We start from the raw sequence: 16,289 nt of genomic DNA, 5'->3' as shown, positions 1-16,289 counted from the left end.
TCCAGATCGACCCAGTGCAGAGCATGGTCTGAAATTGCTATGGCCGAATACTCAGCATCCTCCACCCTCGGGATCAATCCCCTGCTCAGGACGAAAAAATCTATTCGGGAGTAAACCCTATGCACATGGGAGAAAAAGGAGTACTCCTGCGCCCTCGGCCTCCCAAACCTCCAGGGATCCACCCCTCACATCTGGTCCATAAACCCCCTCAGCACCTTGGCCGCCGCCGGCCTCCTACCCGTCCTTGAACTGGACCGGTCTAGTGGGGGATCCAGCACAGTGTTAAAGTCTCCCCCCATGATCAGGCCCCCTGCCTCCAGGTCCGGAATGAGGCCCAACATACGCTTCATAAAGCCAGCATCATCCCAAATCGGGGCATACACGTTTACCAGCGCCACCTTCTCTCCCTGCAGCCTACCCTTCACCATAACATATCTGCCCTCCTTGTCCGCCGACGCCTCGAACGCCACCCTCTTCCCCACCAGAATCGCCACCCCCCGGTTCTTCGCGTCTGATCCGGAGTGGAAAACCTGCCCCACCCACCCCTCCCTCAGACGAACCTGGTCCGCCACCTTCAAGTGGGTCTCCTGGAGCATAGCCACGTCCGCCTTCAGCCCCTTCAAATGTGAAAATACCTGAGCCCGCTTAACCGGCCCATTCAGCCCCCTCACGTTCCAGGTGATCAGTCGGATCAGAGGGCACCCCGCCCCCCTCCCCCACCGACTAGCCATAGCTCATCGATTGCTCGCCCCAGGCCAGCACACCCAGCCCGACCCGTTCCCCATGACGATACCGCCTCTCCTCTACCCCCCCGGCCCACACCAGCACCCTCCTGGCCATTCCAGCAGCAACCCGGCATTTCCCCCCCCCCCCCCCCAAGGCTAGGACCCCCCCCTAGCCGCGACGCACCCTCCATGGTACTTCCGTGAGTCAACTGACTTCTGCTGACCCCGGCAACTCCCGCCAAAACCCGGCCCCTCCCGACATGGGGTCATCCCCCCTCCTGCCACTCCTCCTTGGCACCGCTTCAGCGCGGGAAAAAACCAGTAGAGACCACGCCCCCACTGCCAGCTCCACCCCTCCTGCCCCGCAGCGCAGGAAACCAGAGGAAAGCCCGCGCTTTCGCACTGCCCCACCCCACCTTTCTGACGCAGCTCCCAAATTCCAGCTCCACCCCATCCCCCAGCCCCGTACAGAAGAAAAAAACAAACCCCCAACATTCCCCACATAACACAAAACCATACCCAACAGAACCACCCGGAAACAGAGCAAGAACCAGTGTAAAAAACACATGTCAAAATTACCAGAACAGCAACAGCAAAACCGTAGTACACAAGACCCCGCAGCCCCCAGACCCTAGTTCGAGTCCAGCTTCTCCGCCTGCACTAAGGCCCACGCCTCCTCCGGGGACTCAAAGTAGTAATGCCGGTCCTTATACATTACCCACAGACGCGCAGGCTGCAGCATTCAAAATTTTACCTGCTTGTTATGCAGCACCGCCTTCGTCCGGTTAAACCCAGCCCGCCGCTTAGCCATCTCCACACTCCAGTCCTGGTAGATTCGCACGACCGAGTTCTCCCACTTGCTGCTCCTCTCCTTCTTGGCCCAGTGCAGCGCACACACTCCCGGTCACTGAACCGATGGAACCGCACCAGCACCGCCCGCGGGGGTTCATTCGTCTTGGGCCTCCTGGCCAGCACTCTGTGGGCTTCCTCAAGCTCCAGGGGCAAATGGAAGGACCCCACCCCCATCAACGAATTCAGCATCGTGGCCACATAGGACGGAAGATCCAACCCCTCCGCCAGGCCCAGGATCCTCAAATTATTTCGCCTCGTGCGAAAGTCCAGCTCCTCCAAGCGGTCTTGCCACTTTTTGTGAAGTGCCTCGTGCATCTCCACCTTCCCCACGAGGACCACGGCCTCCTCCTCCCGATCAGCGGCCTGCTGCTGCAACTCCTGAATGGCCGCCCCCTGGGCTGTCTGGGTCTCGAGCAGCTTGCTGGTAGTCGCATTCAGGGAGTCCAGCAACTCAGCCTTCAGCTCCGCAAAACAGCGCAGAAGAGCAGCTTGCTGCTCCTGCGCCCACTTCCACCAGTCCTCGGGTGCTCCGCCGCCCGCCATTTTGTCCTCCTTCCCCCGCTTTTTCTGGGGAGCTGCTGCAGCCTTTCTCTTTGCCCCACTCCGGGTGCGCACCATAGAGTTCGGGGAATGTTCCTCCAAACACCTTCCCCCACCGGGAATCGTTGAAACAGCGCCGTTTGGGGCCTTAAAACAGGCCCGAAAGTCCTTTGATAGCGGGAGCTGCCGAACGTGCGGCTTAGCTCCGCATCACCGCAACCGGAAGTCCTTGGCGGGCAATTTCTAAATGGTGATGTTCTCAGGTATCTGCTGCTCTAGTCCTTCTAGATGATAGTGGTCAGAGGTTTGGAAGGTGCTAATTAAGGATCCTTAGTGAGTTCCTGTAGTGCATCTTGTAGATGCTATACATGGCTGCCACTGCCTGTTGGTGGCGGAACGACTGAATGTTTGTGGGAGGGGTAGCAATCAAACGGGCTGCTTTGTCCTGGATGGTGTCGGGCTTCTTGTGTTGTTGGAGCTGAACTCACCCAAGTGGAGAGTAGTCCATTACACTCCTAATTTGTGCCTTGTAGATGGCGGACTTTGGGGTATCAGGAGACAAGTTACTTGTCACAGGATTCCTAGCTTATTAAAAAATAAATTTAGAGCACCCAATTCATTCTTTTTGCAATTAAGGGCAATTTAGTGTGGCCAATCCACCTAGCACATCTTTGGATTGTGAGGGCAAAACCCACGCAAACACGGGAAGAATGTGCAAACTCCACAAGACAATGACCCAGAATTGAACCTGGGACCTCGGCGCCGTGAGGGCAGCAAGGCTAGCCCTCTGCGCCACTGTGCTGGCCCAGGATTCCTAGCCTTTGACCTACTCTTGTAGCCACAGTATTTATTTGGCTGGTGCAGTTCAGTTTCTGGTAAATGGTAACCCCCAGGAGGTTAATAGTGGGAGATTTAGTGATGGCAATGCAATTGAATGTCAAAGAGTGTTTCGATTAGCTAGAAGCTTTGCATTCACATTTAACAGGGAGATCAGACAATATGACCTGCAGTCTGTGGGATCTTTGTCCTTCTTCAGGAGCGTGGAAATCAATGCCTGCCCCAAGGTCTGTGCCAGAGCTCCTCTCTCCAAAGGGTCCCTGAACATCCCCAACAATAAAGGGGCCAGCAGGTCTCCAATTTTTTTTTTGTAGAATTCCACCGGGAATCCATCGGGTCCTGGTGGCCTTCCCGATTGCATCAATTTCAGCACCGCCTTGATCGCTTCCAACTCCAATGGTGCTTCTAGTTCTCCCCGTAACACCTCCCCCACAGTGGAAAACTCCAACTCTCCCAACATTGCATAGATTTTACAGAGGGTTGTTAAGTAGTGGTAGAAACAGAACTCATAACAGCTGGGAATTTAAGAATTGTTTTTAAAGGGTGGGGATTATGGGTAAATTAGCTTTTGCCAAGAGACAGTGCTGCCATGATGGATCAAATGCCTCCTGTGTTGCTATAAATGCTATGAACAGAATTAAATCTAATTATGACCATGAAACCATTGTCAATTTTTCATAAAAATCCATCTGATTCACTTATGCCTGGAGGGAAGGAAATCTGTTGTCCTGACCTGATCTGGCCCAATGTGACTCCAGACCCACAGCATGTGATTGACTCTTAAATCCCTCTGAAATGACTTAGAAGACATGGATGGGCAATAAATGCTGGCCTAGCCAGCGACCCCCATATCCCATAAATATTGTTACCCTTAAGCAAGGCTGATATGCGTGATTTAGCACCTTATTATGTAATTAAAATATAGCACAGTGGGTAGCACCATTGCTTCACAGCTCCAGGGTCCCAAGTTCGATTCCCGGCTTGGGTCACTGTCTTTGTGGAGTCTGCAAGTTCTCCCTGTGCCTGTGCGGGTTTCCTCCGGGTGCTCCGGTTTCCTCCCACAAGTCCCAAAAGACGTGCTATTGGGTGAATTGGACATTCTGAATTCTCCCTCTGTGTACCCGAACACGTGCTGGAGTGTGGCAACTGGGGGATTTTGACAGTAACTTCATTGCAGTGTTAATGTAAGCCTTCTTGTGGCAATAAAGGTTATTATGTCTCAAACATACAATGAATTATTTTTGAAGTGAACGGGCATCTAAGTATGGTAGTAATTTGTTTTATGTAAGAACAGCCCACAAAGTTTATCTGGTATGGTAGTTATGATTTATGCAACTATTTGACAAACCACCAGAGAACTCCCTACTCTTCAAATTGTATGATGGTATATCTCAGCTCCAAATGAACCATTAGAATAAGCAGAAGGTTTAAGGTTTAATGTTTAATGTCTCATCCATAGTGCAAGATAAGCCAAAGCCTAAAACAATTGTAAAACCTGTTAGCTAGTTGCTTAGGGTACCAGTCACCACCCATCATGAATGGTTACAGAACAGGAGGCCATTCTGCCTGTCATATCCATGCTGGCTCTTTCTCAGAGGTAATCAGTTAGTTGCACTCCACTGCCTTTTTCCTGTAGCCTTGAAATTTCTCTTTCTTCAAATAATTATCCAATTTTCCTTTGAAAGCCATAACTGAATCGACATCCAGCACACTTTCGAGCAGTGCATTCCAGATTCTCTGGCTCTTTTGTCAAGTCACTTTAAATCAGTGTTCTCTGGTTCTTGACTCTTCTGCAATGGGAACAGTTTCCTCTATTCAGAGCCCTCATTATTTTGAGCAACTTTAGGGAAGAGAAGGCCGAAAGGAGATTTGAAAGAGGTTTTTTTTTGCTTTTGTACTTTATGCCTCCAATGATAAAAGTCTAGGATCCTGTATGCTTTATTAGCCACTTTCTCAAACTGTCCTATCACTTTCAATGCACCAAGTGGTGGATGAAACGGCTTCTTCTCCCAAGACTTTACAACCAAGGGTGACGTCAGAGGTCACTTAACTACTGAAAACCTATGGCCATATCACACAAGTCCTTCTCCAACCATCCCCCTTTACACATACAAAGCCCCCGAACACTATAATTTGCCATTGCAAGTTAAACACATAATGGTCTACAATGAAAACCATTGCGTATTTACAGAAGACTGGATATTCTCGTCTGACCCATTTCTGTCTGACTCTAGACTAGCATTGCAAACATAACCCTTTAAAGCTTTCTTGTCTTCTAATGGTTAACGGTTGTTATTGGCAGTTTGTTTGGTGTCTGCTCAGTCCTGGGGTGACGTCGCCTCTCTGGGAAATTTTGCTGCCGTGGTGTACACATCCGGTCATTCATTTTCACCATTTTCATGGTGAGTATTTCCTTACACAGGTCCCAAGTTGCCAAGTGGGCAGACTAGTATTGAATCTATGCACTCTGACCAACTCCAATTCTCAGCTTTAAATGTTTGGCTGCTTTATCAAAGTGAAATTTGGCTGTCATTTCATTTTGATTTTGCCACTCATTCATGTTGCTGCTTCTGACTTCAGTAGTGTTTCAACTATTGTAAGAGGAGTTTGGGTGCAGAGTAATATTAGGCGCTGAATTGGATTATTTTCCATGCTCTCAGCAGGTGTGTTTCTCCACTTTAGAATTCCTTATGCACACCGATGCTGCATTTTCTCTATATTTTCTGATCTTTTTGGCAATTTTCACTTCTGCGTCAGCCACCAGTGGTGACAGCCACCCTCCAATCCTGGAACCAACTGCGGCAGCAATTTGGCCTGACCAAAATGTCGGACAAGGCTCCCATCTGCAACAACCATAGGTTCACACCAGCATTGACTGACGCCACCTTCAAAAGGTGGAGGCAGGACGGTGGACACTGACAGTCAGGGACCTATACACGGACGACAGGATCGCAACACTGGACGAACTGACAGAGAAATTTCGACTAGCTGGGGGGAACGAGCTACGGTACCTGCAACTCAAAAACTTCCTACGAAAGGAGACAAGGACGTACCCACAACCGCCACGACAGACACTACTGGAAGACCTACTGGACGCAAGTATCCTAGAGAAAGGGAACTGTAGCGACATGTATGACCGACTGGTAGATAGGGACGACACCGTACTGGACGCAACAAGAAGGAAATGGGAGGATGACCTGGGGATGGAGATAGGGTGGGGACTCTGGAGCGAAGCACTGCATAGGGTCAACTCCACCTCCACGTGCGCAAGGCTCGGCCTGACGCAACTAAAAGTGGTACATAGAGCCCACTTAACAAGAAACCGTATGGGTAGGTTCTTCCCGGAGGTGGAGGACAGATGTGAACGGTGCCAAAGAGGCCCGGCCAACCACGCCCACATGTTCTGGTCTTGCCCCAGGACTTGTGGAGTACTGGACAGCCTTCTTCGAGGCTATGTCTAAAGTGGTGGGGGTGAGGGTGGAGCCATGCCCGATAGTGGCGGTCTTCGGGGTTTCAGACCAGCCAGATCTATTCCTGGGGAGGAGGGCGGACGCCCTTGTCTTTGCCTCCCTGATCGCCCGCCGTAGAATCCTGTTTGGCTGGCGGTCAGCAGCACCGCCCAGAGCTGCAGACTGGCTGTCCGACCTCTCGGAATCTCTCCAAATGGAGAAAATCAAATTCGCCATCCGAGGGTCAGACGATGGCTTCCATAGAATGTGGGAGCCATTCATGCAACTGTTCCGGGATCTGTTTGTGGCCAACGTACAAAAGGAAGAATAGCTGGGTGGCCAAGAATCGGGGGAAAATGGACGGGAATCGGGGGAAGGTATCGGGGGAAGGTAAAGTTTTTTTTCTCTCTCTAACAATTTGTAACTTGTCATATATAAAACATGAAAACTCAATAAAAAACATTTATAAAAAAACTTCTGTGTCAGCCTTTCAATTTCATAGGATCATAGAATCACTCCAGTGCAGAAGGAGGCCATTTGGCCCATCGAGCCTGCAACGACCCTTGGAAAGAGCACCCTACCTAGGCACACGCCCCCACCCCATCCGCATAACCCAGTAACCCCACCTAACCTTTTGGACACTAAGGGGCAATTTAGCATGGCCAATCCACCTAATCTGCACATCTTTGGACTGTGGGAGGAAACCGGAGGAAACCCACGCAGACATGGGGAGAAAATGCAAACTCCACATGGATAGTCACCGAGGCCAGAATTGAACTTGTTTCCCTGGCACTGTGAGGCAGTAGTGCCACCATGCCACCCCTAAGGATAGTGTGGAGATTTGTAGTGCTGAATTTCCCAAACATTTACGAAGCACCTGAATTCTTCACTCATGAACAAAGGGCCATTGTCACTCATCACAATGTCATGAATGCCATAATGACTGAAGTGTGCTCTCAGGCATTTTACGATCTCACTGGTGATGGTCGATGTTAACTTGTTTAAATCCAAATAGTCTGGGTAGCAAGTAGCTCTTTAGCTTGCTCAGCTTGATGTTAATGACAAGCACTACATTGACTGAACTTTGGCCAGTAGAACACTTCTTGACTTCCTCAGACAAGACGTAATTCCTTCATGGCTTACATGGATGCGTTCTAACGTCTCTTTACTTCCTTAGGAGGGATTCTTTTCACATGATGCCACCTTGGGCAATCACTTCATCCAATCTGCTCAATGCTTGTTAAAAAAACAAAAATAGTGGTGCCCTTCACTTTTCCAGACATTCTTTCACCACAGCTTCCTGTAGCACTTAAGAGTTGCATTAGGCTGCGTAGTTTGCTCGATCTGACCAAGAGGCTTGTCTGTCAGATTCAATGTCACTGCTGGATTGAACTTCCAGAGGACATCATGCTGTTGCTTTGCACTGGATCTGGGAGATTTCACACTCTGTACTAGTGTCAGAAACTTTCTTCAAAAGAATTGCATCATTTGACAGCATGTTGCAGTGATGCCCATCCGTTCCGCCGCCTGCATGCACTTCATTTCAAATAATATTGCTACAGACAAAATAACATCCTTCGAAGACACTTTGGAGCAGATAGCAGTGGTTTGGGAAATATGTTTTGAAGTGACTTCTGGTCAGACTACTGTCACTTGTCTCTCAGACAGGTGCTGATTAAAATGCTTACAAGCAAAGAATAGCCAGTTACTCCTCCTCAATCTTTGGGCAGCTTCATTTTGTTTGCATTAACACTCTGGAGGTAAACACAAGTCTTGCCTCACTGGCATCATATTGCAGGATGGCCTCATTGTTAACATGGTAGATTAGCAGTGTCATTTCTTCAATGGTTGCTATGGGGTAGCGAGATCTCTTCAAAGCTTTACTGAGGCCCTTTGGGGTTGATGCGCACACTCAGCTTTCCAGGTTGTTTCATTGCTACCATGCTGCTAATCCAGTCTGGAGGAGTTGTCACTTTTTTGATTGCTCCCATTTTTTTCAAGCTTCCCTATCTTGTCTTTCAGGCTCGACTCCTTGGAAGATGCTGAGTTAGCTGCACACTCATCTAATTAAAAGATGATATTCATCAAGATCTGTGAAAACATCACTGTAAATTTATAGGGTTTGTTCGGCAGTCAATTGCTTTGTGCAGTGATAAATAGTGCAAAGCTTCTGGTACATGGAGGGCACTTTTGACTTGTTTCGGCTGAGGGGAGTGAATTTCACTTTGCATCTACTTTTTTGAACTGCAAATCTTCTTTCATTCTTCCCATTGCATTGGATTCTCAGCTTAGTTTGCCCTCTTTAGAGGAGTGTTATTCCATCTTATAGCCTCAAATTTACCTTCGATTACTTCATTTGTGGGTCAGCGTTTTAGTAATTTCACTCAGGTCTGCAAGGTTCTTGATGCTGTACATTGCACCAGTGTATCTAACACTTTGTATTAACTTGATGCTCTCTGGAACAGCATGGTGGCGCAGTGGGTTAGCCCTTCTGCCTCACGGCGCCGAAGTCCCACGTTTGATCCCGGCTCTGGGTCACTGTCCGTGTGGAGTTTGCACATTCTCCCCGTGTTTGCGTGGGTTTTGCCCCCACAACCCAAAAGATGTGCAGGCTAGGTGGATTGGCCACGCTAAATTGGCCCTTAATTGGAAAACAATAACTGGATTTATATATTTTTTTAAATTTGATGCTCTCCTTCTGCAATCATCCCAATAGGCATAAACCATTTTTTCCTCGTGCTTTGAGGGTACCAACCTGTCCTAGGGTACAGAGTGATTTAGCAGGTTAATTGTTCAACATCTTTCCAGCAACCATCCTTACAGGTTTACTTTTCTTCTTTCCAGCAATACATTTGCATGCAAAGTGATTCAGCTTTTTTTGCAGCTAGAACACTGCTTTTTCCATGCTGTTCACGCTTCCTTTTCTTTTGTGTACTCTGCAATATACATCCAGAACTCTGGTCTCTATCTTTCTGCTGGCCCTTCTGTAAATAGTTCTTCCTTCTCTCCCTTGTTTTGTTTTTGGAAGGCCCAAAGTATCTCTCAGCGTAGTTCAAAGTTTCGTCAGTTCTCCCATCGATATTTTGTAGCTGATGATTGACCACTTCAGAGTTTCTGCACAAATCGATACCCTTTTTTAAAAAGTTTTTCTTCTCAGCAGGGGTGCTCGGCTAGGATCACCTCTTGATCCTATGTTATGCACCCGGACCAGACCCCAACATTTGTTAGGATACTGAACAAGAACCCCAAACTTTTTTTTTAAACCATGAGGATGCCTAGCTCCATGAGTGATTCCACTGACCAATAGGTATCTTTTATATTTGCCATTGAGACTGGGGCCCGGAAGAAACCCATGCAGACTCTGCACAGAAAGCGACCCAAGCCGGGAATCGAACCCGATGTGAAGCAACAGTGCTAACCACTGTGCTGCCATGCCGCCCCTATTAATTCATGGGCTTCAACTTTGCAGACCAGCCCATCACTTTATAAAACTCTTGTGGAAGTCCAAATACAGAATATCAACCATATTACCCTCTTCAACCCTCTGTTACTTCATCAAAAAATTAAATCAAATTAGTTAAACATGATTTGCCTTCAACAAATCCATTGTGGCTTCATGTAATTAATCCACGTGTCCAACTGACTGTTCATTTAGTTTATAAACTGAGACAATTTAGTTTATAAACTGAGACAGTCATTTAAATTAATAAAATATGATGAATATAGCATTATTTTTCCAAGAACAGCAGGAAACTCTCGGTGTCCTGGCCAATATTTGTAACTAAGAACAGATTATCTGGTCATTTAATGCATTGCCATTTGTGAGACCATGCTGTGTACAAATTCGCCGCCGCATTTCTTTACATTACAACAGTGACTACAGTTCAAAGGTGTTTAATTTGGCTACAAAGCACTTTGTGATGTCATGAAATGTCCTAGATAAACAAAACTTATTTGTTTCTTGGTAAAAAGAAATCCGCAGGAAACGATGAAGGCATGAGGAATAAGTTGGCGATGATGGAGGAATTGACTGTAAATAATCAATGGCCAGTATATAAAGGAGTATTACATGGTTTCTAACAAATATGCATTCCTCTAAGACACAAAAACTCGACGAGAAAGGTGAATCAACCGTGATTAACAAAATAAATTCAAGATTGCATTAGCTCAAAGGAAGTGGCTTGTAAGATTGCCAGAAAAAATAGCAAACCCAAGGAATGGTAGAACCCTCAAGAGTATTTGCAGTCAGAGAGATCTTGGTGTACAGGTCACAGGTCACTGAAAGGGGCAACACAGGTGGAAAAGGTAGTCAAGAAGGCATACGGCATGTCTGCCTTCCTTGGCTGGGGCATTGAGTATACAAATTGGCAAGTCATGTTGCAGCTGTATAGAACCATTGTTCAGCACACTTGGAGTATAGGGTTCAATTCTGGTCACCACACTACCAGAAGGATGTGGAGGCTTTAGAGAGGGTGCAGAAGAGATTTACCAGGATGTTGCCTGGTATGGAGGGATAAACTTGGTTTGTTCTCACTGGAACGAAGGAGGTTGAGGGGCGACCTGATAGAGGTCTACAAAATTATGAGGGGCATAGACAGAGTGGATAGTCAGAGGCTTTTTCCCAGGATAGAGGGATAAATTACTTGGGGGCATACGTTTAAAGTGCAAGGGACAAGGTTTAGAGGAGATGTAAGAAGCAAGTTTTTTTTACACAGTGGTTACCTGGAACTCGCTGGTGGTGGAAGCAGGGACGATAGTGACGTTTAAGGGGCATCTTGACAAATACATGAATAGGGTGGGAATAGAGGGATACGGACCCCAGAAGTGTAGAAGATTTTAGTTTAAATGGGCAGCATGGTCGATGCAGGCTTGAAGGGCCGAAGGGCCTGTTCCTGTGCTGTACTTTTCTTTATTCTTTGATTAGGAACAATTAAGAATCCAGTGAGCTAATAAAGAAAGTGAAAAGAGAATATGAATGAAAGCTAGTGGGAAACAAGGGTGGACTGTAAAAGCTTCTTTAGGTATGTGAAAATGAAAAGTTAGCAAAGATAATTATGGGTCATCACAGGATGATTTATAATGGAGAGTAGTGAATTGGCAGAGAAGCTAAACAATTACTTTGCGTGCATCTGTTTTCTCAGAGGAAGATACAGAAAATCTCCCAGAAATACTAGGAAACCAAAGGGGCTTGTGAAAATAAGGAACTGAAAGAAATTTGTATTACTAAAGAAATAGTACTCAAAACATTAATTGTATTGAAAGTTGATAAATCCCCTGAACTTGATTAACTACATCCCAAGAGTTAAAGGAAGTAACTTTAGAGATATTGGAAACGTTGGTGATTGTCTTTGAAGAATCTGGAAAGATTCTTGCAGATTGGAAAGTAGCAAATGTAACCTCAGTATTTAAGAAGGAAGGGAGAAAACTGAGAACCACAGACCTGTTAGTTTAACGTCAGTAAGTAGGGACAATGTTTAGAATCTATTATAAAGATGTGATAACAAGACATTTGTAAAATGATATGACTGGCCAGAGTCAGCATGAATTTATGAAAGAGAATCATGTTTCTCCCCCATAAATTTAGAGTACCCAATTATTTTATTTCCAATTAAAGGGCAATTTAGTGCGGCCAATCCATCTACTCTGCACATCTTTGGGTTGTGGGGGTGAGATATGGGGAGAATATGCAAGAAAAGGAATCATGTTTGACCAACCTGTTGTGAGTTCATTCTTGAGGATGTTACCTACAGCAGATAAAGGAGAACCAGTAGATGTGGTATATTTGAAACCTTTTCAAACCCTTCAGGATCTTAAAAGGTTTCAAACAAGTCTTCCCTTTACTAAACTTTCGCAGATATAAGCCAGTCCATAATTTCCTCATAAGACAACCCGCACATTCTTGGTATCAGTCTAGTAAACCTCCTTGGAACTGCTAATGCATTACATATTTCCTTAAATAAGACGATCAATACGGCACACATCCAGTACTGGGCACAAAGCCAGTGCATATTCGATGGGCCAATAGCCTCCTTCTACACTGTAGATATTCTATGATCTATGTGGTCTCACCAGTGTCAACTGAAGCATAACTTCTGTAATCAATTTCGCCCACAATAAAAGATAACATTCTATTAGCTTACCTAATTACTTGCTGTACCTGCTTACTAGCCTGGTGTGAATCCTGCACAAGGACACCCAAATCCCTCTGCACCTCAAGAGCTCTGTAATCTTTCACCATTTAGATAAGTTTATATTTTATTCTTCCTGCCAAAACAGACCACGTCACACAATCAGACCCATTTATGCCAACTCTCTTGCTAGCTTGCCAACAATTGATCCATGCCAATATTTTACTCCCGATGTAATGAGCCTTCAATTTTCACAATAACCTTTAAGTACAGTACATCCACCAATTTCCCCTTTATCCAGAGTACACTTGACACCTTCAAAGAACTCCAATAAATTGGTTAAACATAGAATCATAGAATTTTTTGGACACCAAGGGCAATTTATAATGGCCAATCAACCCAACCCCAACCTGCACATCTTTGGACTGTGGGAGGAAACCGGAGCACCCGGAGGAAACCCACGCACACACGGGGAAGATGTGCAGACTCCACACAGACAGTGACCCAAGCCGGAATCGAACCTGGGACCCTGGAGCTGTGAAGCAATTGTGCTATCCACAATGCTACCGTGCTGCCCCACGATTTCCCTTTCTCAAAATCATGTTGACAGTCTGATTGCTTTGAATTTGTGTGACTGCAATGCCAATAATATCTTTAATAATTGCTTCTAACAGTTTCCCGATGACAGATGTTAGGCTAACTGGCCTAGAATTTCCGGTTTTCTGTCTCTCGCTCTCTCTTTTTGAATAAAGGGGTAACATTTGCTATTTGCCAAGTAGAAGGAGCTTTGGAAAATTAAATCCAATGCATGAAGTATCTCACTAGCCACTTCTTTCAAGATCCTAGGATAAAGTCCATCCGGACTCAGGAATTTGCCAGCTCACAGTCCCAACAATATGCTCAATACCACTTCCAGGGTGATTAGAAAATTTCAGAGTTCCCACCCTCCCTCCCAGATTTGCAGCTACTTCTGTGCTGTTACTTGTATCCTCCAAAACGAAAACAGATGTAAAATACCTGTTCAGTTCATCCACCATCTCCCCACTTTCCATCATTAATTCACCTGATAAATTTCTCTCACTATGTCTTCATATTTCTAGTTTTCTTTCTCTTGGGACTTCAATTTCTCCCTCCTTATTAATCTTTTTGTCACTATTACCTTCGTAGAAAAAAGCTAAAGGCAGAGTATTTCTTAAATGTTGGGAAATGTTGATGTCCAAATGGATCTAGTTGCCCTTGTTCATGAGTAACTAAAAGTTGTATAAAGGTGCAGCAAGCAATTAGGAAGGAAAACAGTATGTTGGCTTTCACCACAAGGGGATTTGCGTACACGCGTCTGGCTGCAATTGTATAGAGCCTTGGCAAGACCTGAAGTAGTGTACACAGTTTTGGTCTCCTTAACTAAGGAAGGATGTACTTGCTATCAAGGGTGTTCATGGAAATTCGCCAGATTAATTCCCTGTGATGGCAGGAATGTCTCGAGGAGACAGAGGAAATTTGGCCTCTAGAGTTTCGAATGAGAGGTGATCTCATTGAAATTTACAAGGCGAGATAGAATAGATGGAATGTTTCCCCCTGGCTGGTGAGTCCTGGACCAGGAGGGAACAGTCTCAGAATAAGGGGGAGGCCATTTACCAAGGAGATGAGGAGTTTCTTCACTGCAAGAATGGTGAATTCTTTGGCATTCTCTAACCCAGAGGGTTGTGGAGGCTTGGTCATTGAGCAGACTCAGGAAAGAATTCAGCAGATTTCTGCATACTAATGACATCAAGAGACATGGAGTTAGTGCAGAAAAGTGGCATTGAGGTGGATGATCAGCCATGATCTAATTGAATGGTGGAGCATGCTCAATGGCCAAATGGCTTAACTCCTGCTCCTATGTTCACAGTAATGAGTTTTATTCAGATGCAATCCCTTTTGTTCTTATGTTCTTTTGGCCTTCAGTGCTGAATAAATTACTCCAGGAGATCCCTTTTGAGGTTCACACAGGCAAAATGAAAGATACGAGAGCTTACTCAAAAGGAAGAGTTTTATTGTGCAGCAACTGCACTGTTTTATGACAGACATCACAATTCATCTGCTCTGTTCTCGAGCAATTTATTCATCCACCCTCTTAACCAAATGGATATTTGTAAACCTGGGAAAACATTCAGAAAAATACTTCCACACACTTTTCCCTTTTATCCCTCGGTAATACAAATAGTAAGGCTAATACAAATAGTAAGTTATCTAACTTTCATTCCATACCTGTATCCCAGCATGGCTGCAAAGATAAAAATCAAATTCATATGGGTGGGTGATATCTGTGTCCACGGTTGTTCCTGCTGGAATATTTCCACTTCTCCCAACCTTACAGATAGAGAGAATAAATAAAATAAATGTTGTTACGCAGCGTCAAATATTATTTACAAGTTCATATTTGTGGGTAGCACTGTGGTTTGACAGCTCCAGGGACATCGTTTTGATTCCCAGATTGGGTCACTGTCTGTGTGGAGCTTGCACGTTCTCCCAGTGTGTGTCTGGGTTTCCTCCGGGTGTTCTGGTTTCCTCCCACAAGTCCTGAAAGACGTGTTCTCAGGTGAATTGGACATTCTGAATTCTCCCTCCATGTACCCGAACAGGTGTCGGAATGTGGCGTTTAGGAACTTTTCACAGTAACTTCATTGCAGTGTTAATGTAAGCCTACTTGTGACAATAATGATTAATATATTTGGTTCTCTATAAGGATAACATGCTGATTTTAGACTTCCGGTGGCAACATGTGGGAGGAAGTCGCATGTTGGGTGGCTCCTGCTTGAGGCTTGATTTTTTTAGAACGTAATGCCCGATCTCAGGGCAATTTTTCGACAAATAAGTGCAGGAAGACATAAGGAGGGGGCTGTCAAAAAACCAAAAGCCGTGAAGAAGGAAGCGAGTGAAGGTTCGCCGTTGATCGCAAGGATCAGCTCGGCAACTGGAAAGATGGCAGAAGTTGGGTGGGTCACAATTTACGGCAGAAAAGGTAACTGAGGTGATGGTTTTGGAACTCAAGAAACAGTTTGCAAGCACATGAGGTGATGAGGAATGAGATGATGGCGGTGCTGAAGGTGCTGGTGGATGAGGAGACTGCCTTGAAGGCGGCGGTGTTGAGGACTTTGGCTGAGGCGTGGGAGCAGGGTGATAAAATGATGGGAGTGGAGGCGGTCTTGTCGCTACACAGCGATCAGTACACAGCGATCAGCTCAGCTCAATGGGTGAGGAGCTGCAGAGGGTGGTTGAGGCCAACAAAGGTCTGCGAGCCAAGTTGGAGGACCTGGAAAATGATCTAGGCGGCAAAACTTGAGGATTATGGGCCTGCCCAAAGGGATGGAGGGCCCGAGGCAACTGAGTAGTTTGCCAAGATGTTGGAGCTGTTGGGGGAGGGGGAAGATCCCTCCCTGGATCAGGCTCATCGGCCATTGAGGCCCAAACCAAAGGCTGAGTGAAGACAGCACTGTATAATGGTGGTGTGCAGTTCAGAACTTGAGGGTGATCTACAACTCCAAAGACTTTTTTTCCCCCGAGGTGGTGGAAGCGGCGGAGGCATTTGTGAATGCAGAAGGACTGGGCAGAAGAGAGAAATGGGACTGGGAACTGGAACTGGTCTTGGGCCGAGGGTACAGGGGAAAGAAGAGTGTATATGGTTCTATTTTTTATTTCATTTTGTTATATGTGTTAAATGGGGTGAAGTTGCCTATTTGGATTAGGCAAGACTGGGGATTTTTTGTAACAATGGCTTT

The 16,289-nt window shown here is 46.0% G+C and overlaps 1 protein-coding gene across 3 annotated transcripts in view; it reads right to left on the bottom strand.

Moving 5' to 3' along the window:
• Positions 1-16,289, bottom strand: part of LOC119967510 (protein argonaute-3) — a 189,473-nt gene that overhangs the window by 6,931 nt on the left and 166,253 nt on the right. For all 3 annotated transcript variants that reach the window (XM_038800175.1, XM_038800182.1, XM_038800189.1), the window contains one exon: positions 14,779-14,880. In XM_038800175.1, coding sequence (XP_038656103.1) covers positions 14,779-14,880 — 102 coding nt within the window. The remainder of the gene's footprint in view (positions 1-14,778; positions 14,881-16,289) is intronic.

This window comes from Scyliorhinus canicula, chromosome 1 (assembly GCF_902713615.1).
Source record: "Scyliorhinus canicula chromosome 1, sScyCan1.1, whole genome shotgun sequence".
NCBI classification, from domain to species: domain Eukaryota; kingdom Metazoa; phylum Chordata; class Chondrichthyes; order Carcharhiniformes; family Scyliorhinidae; genus Scyliorhinus; species Scyliorhinus canicula.
This window is presented reverse-complemented; position numbering and strand designations above follow the sequence as displayed.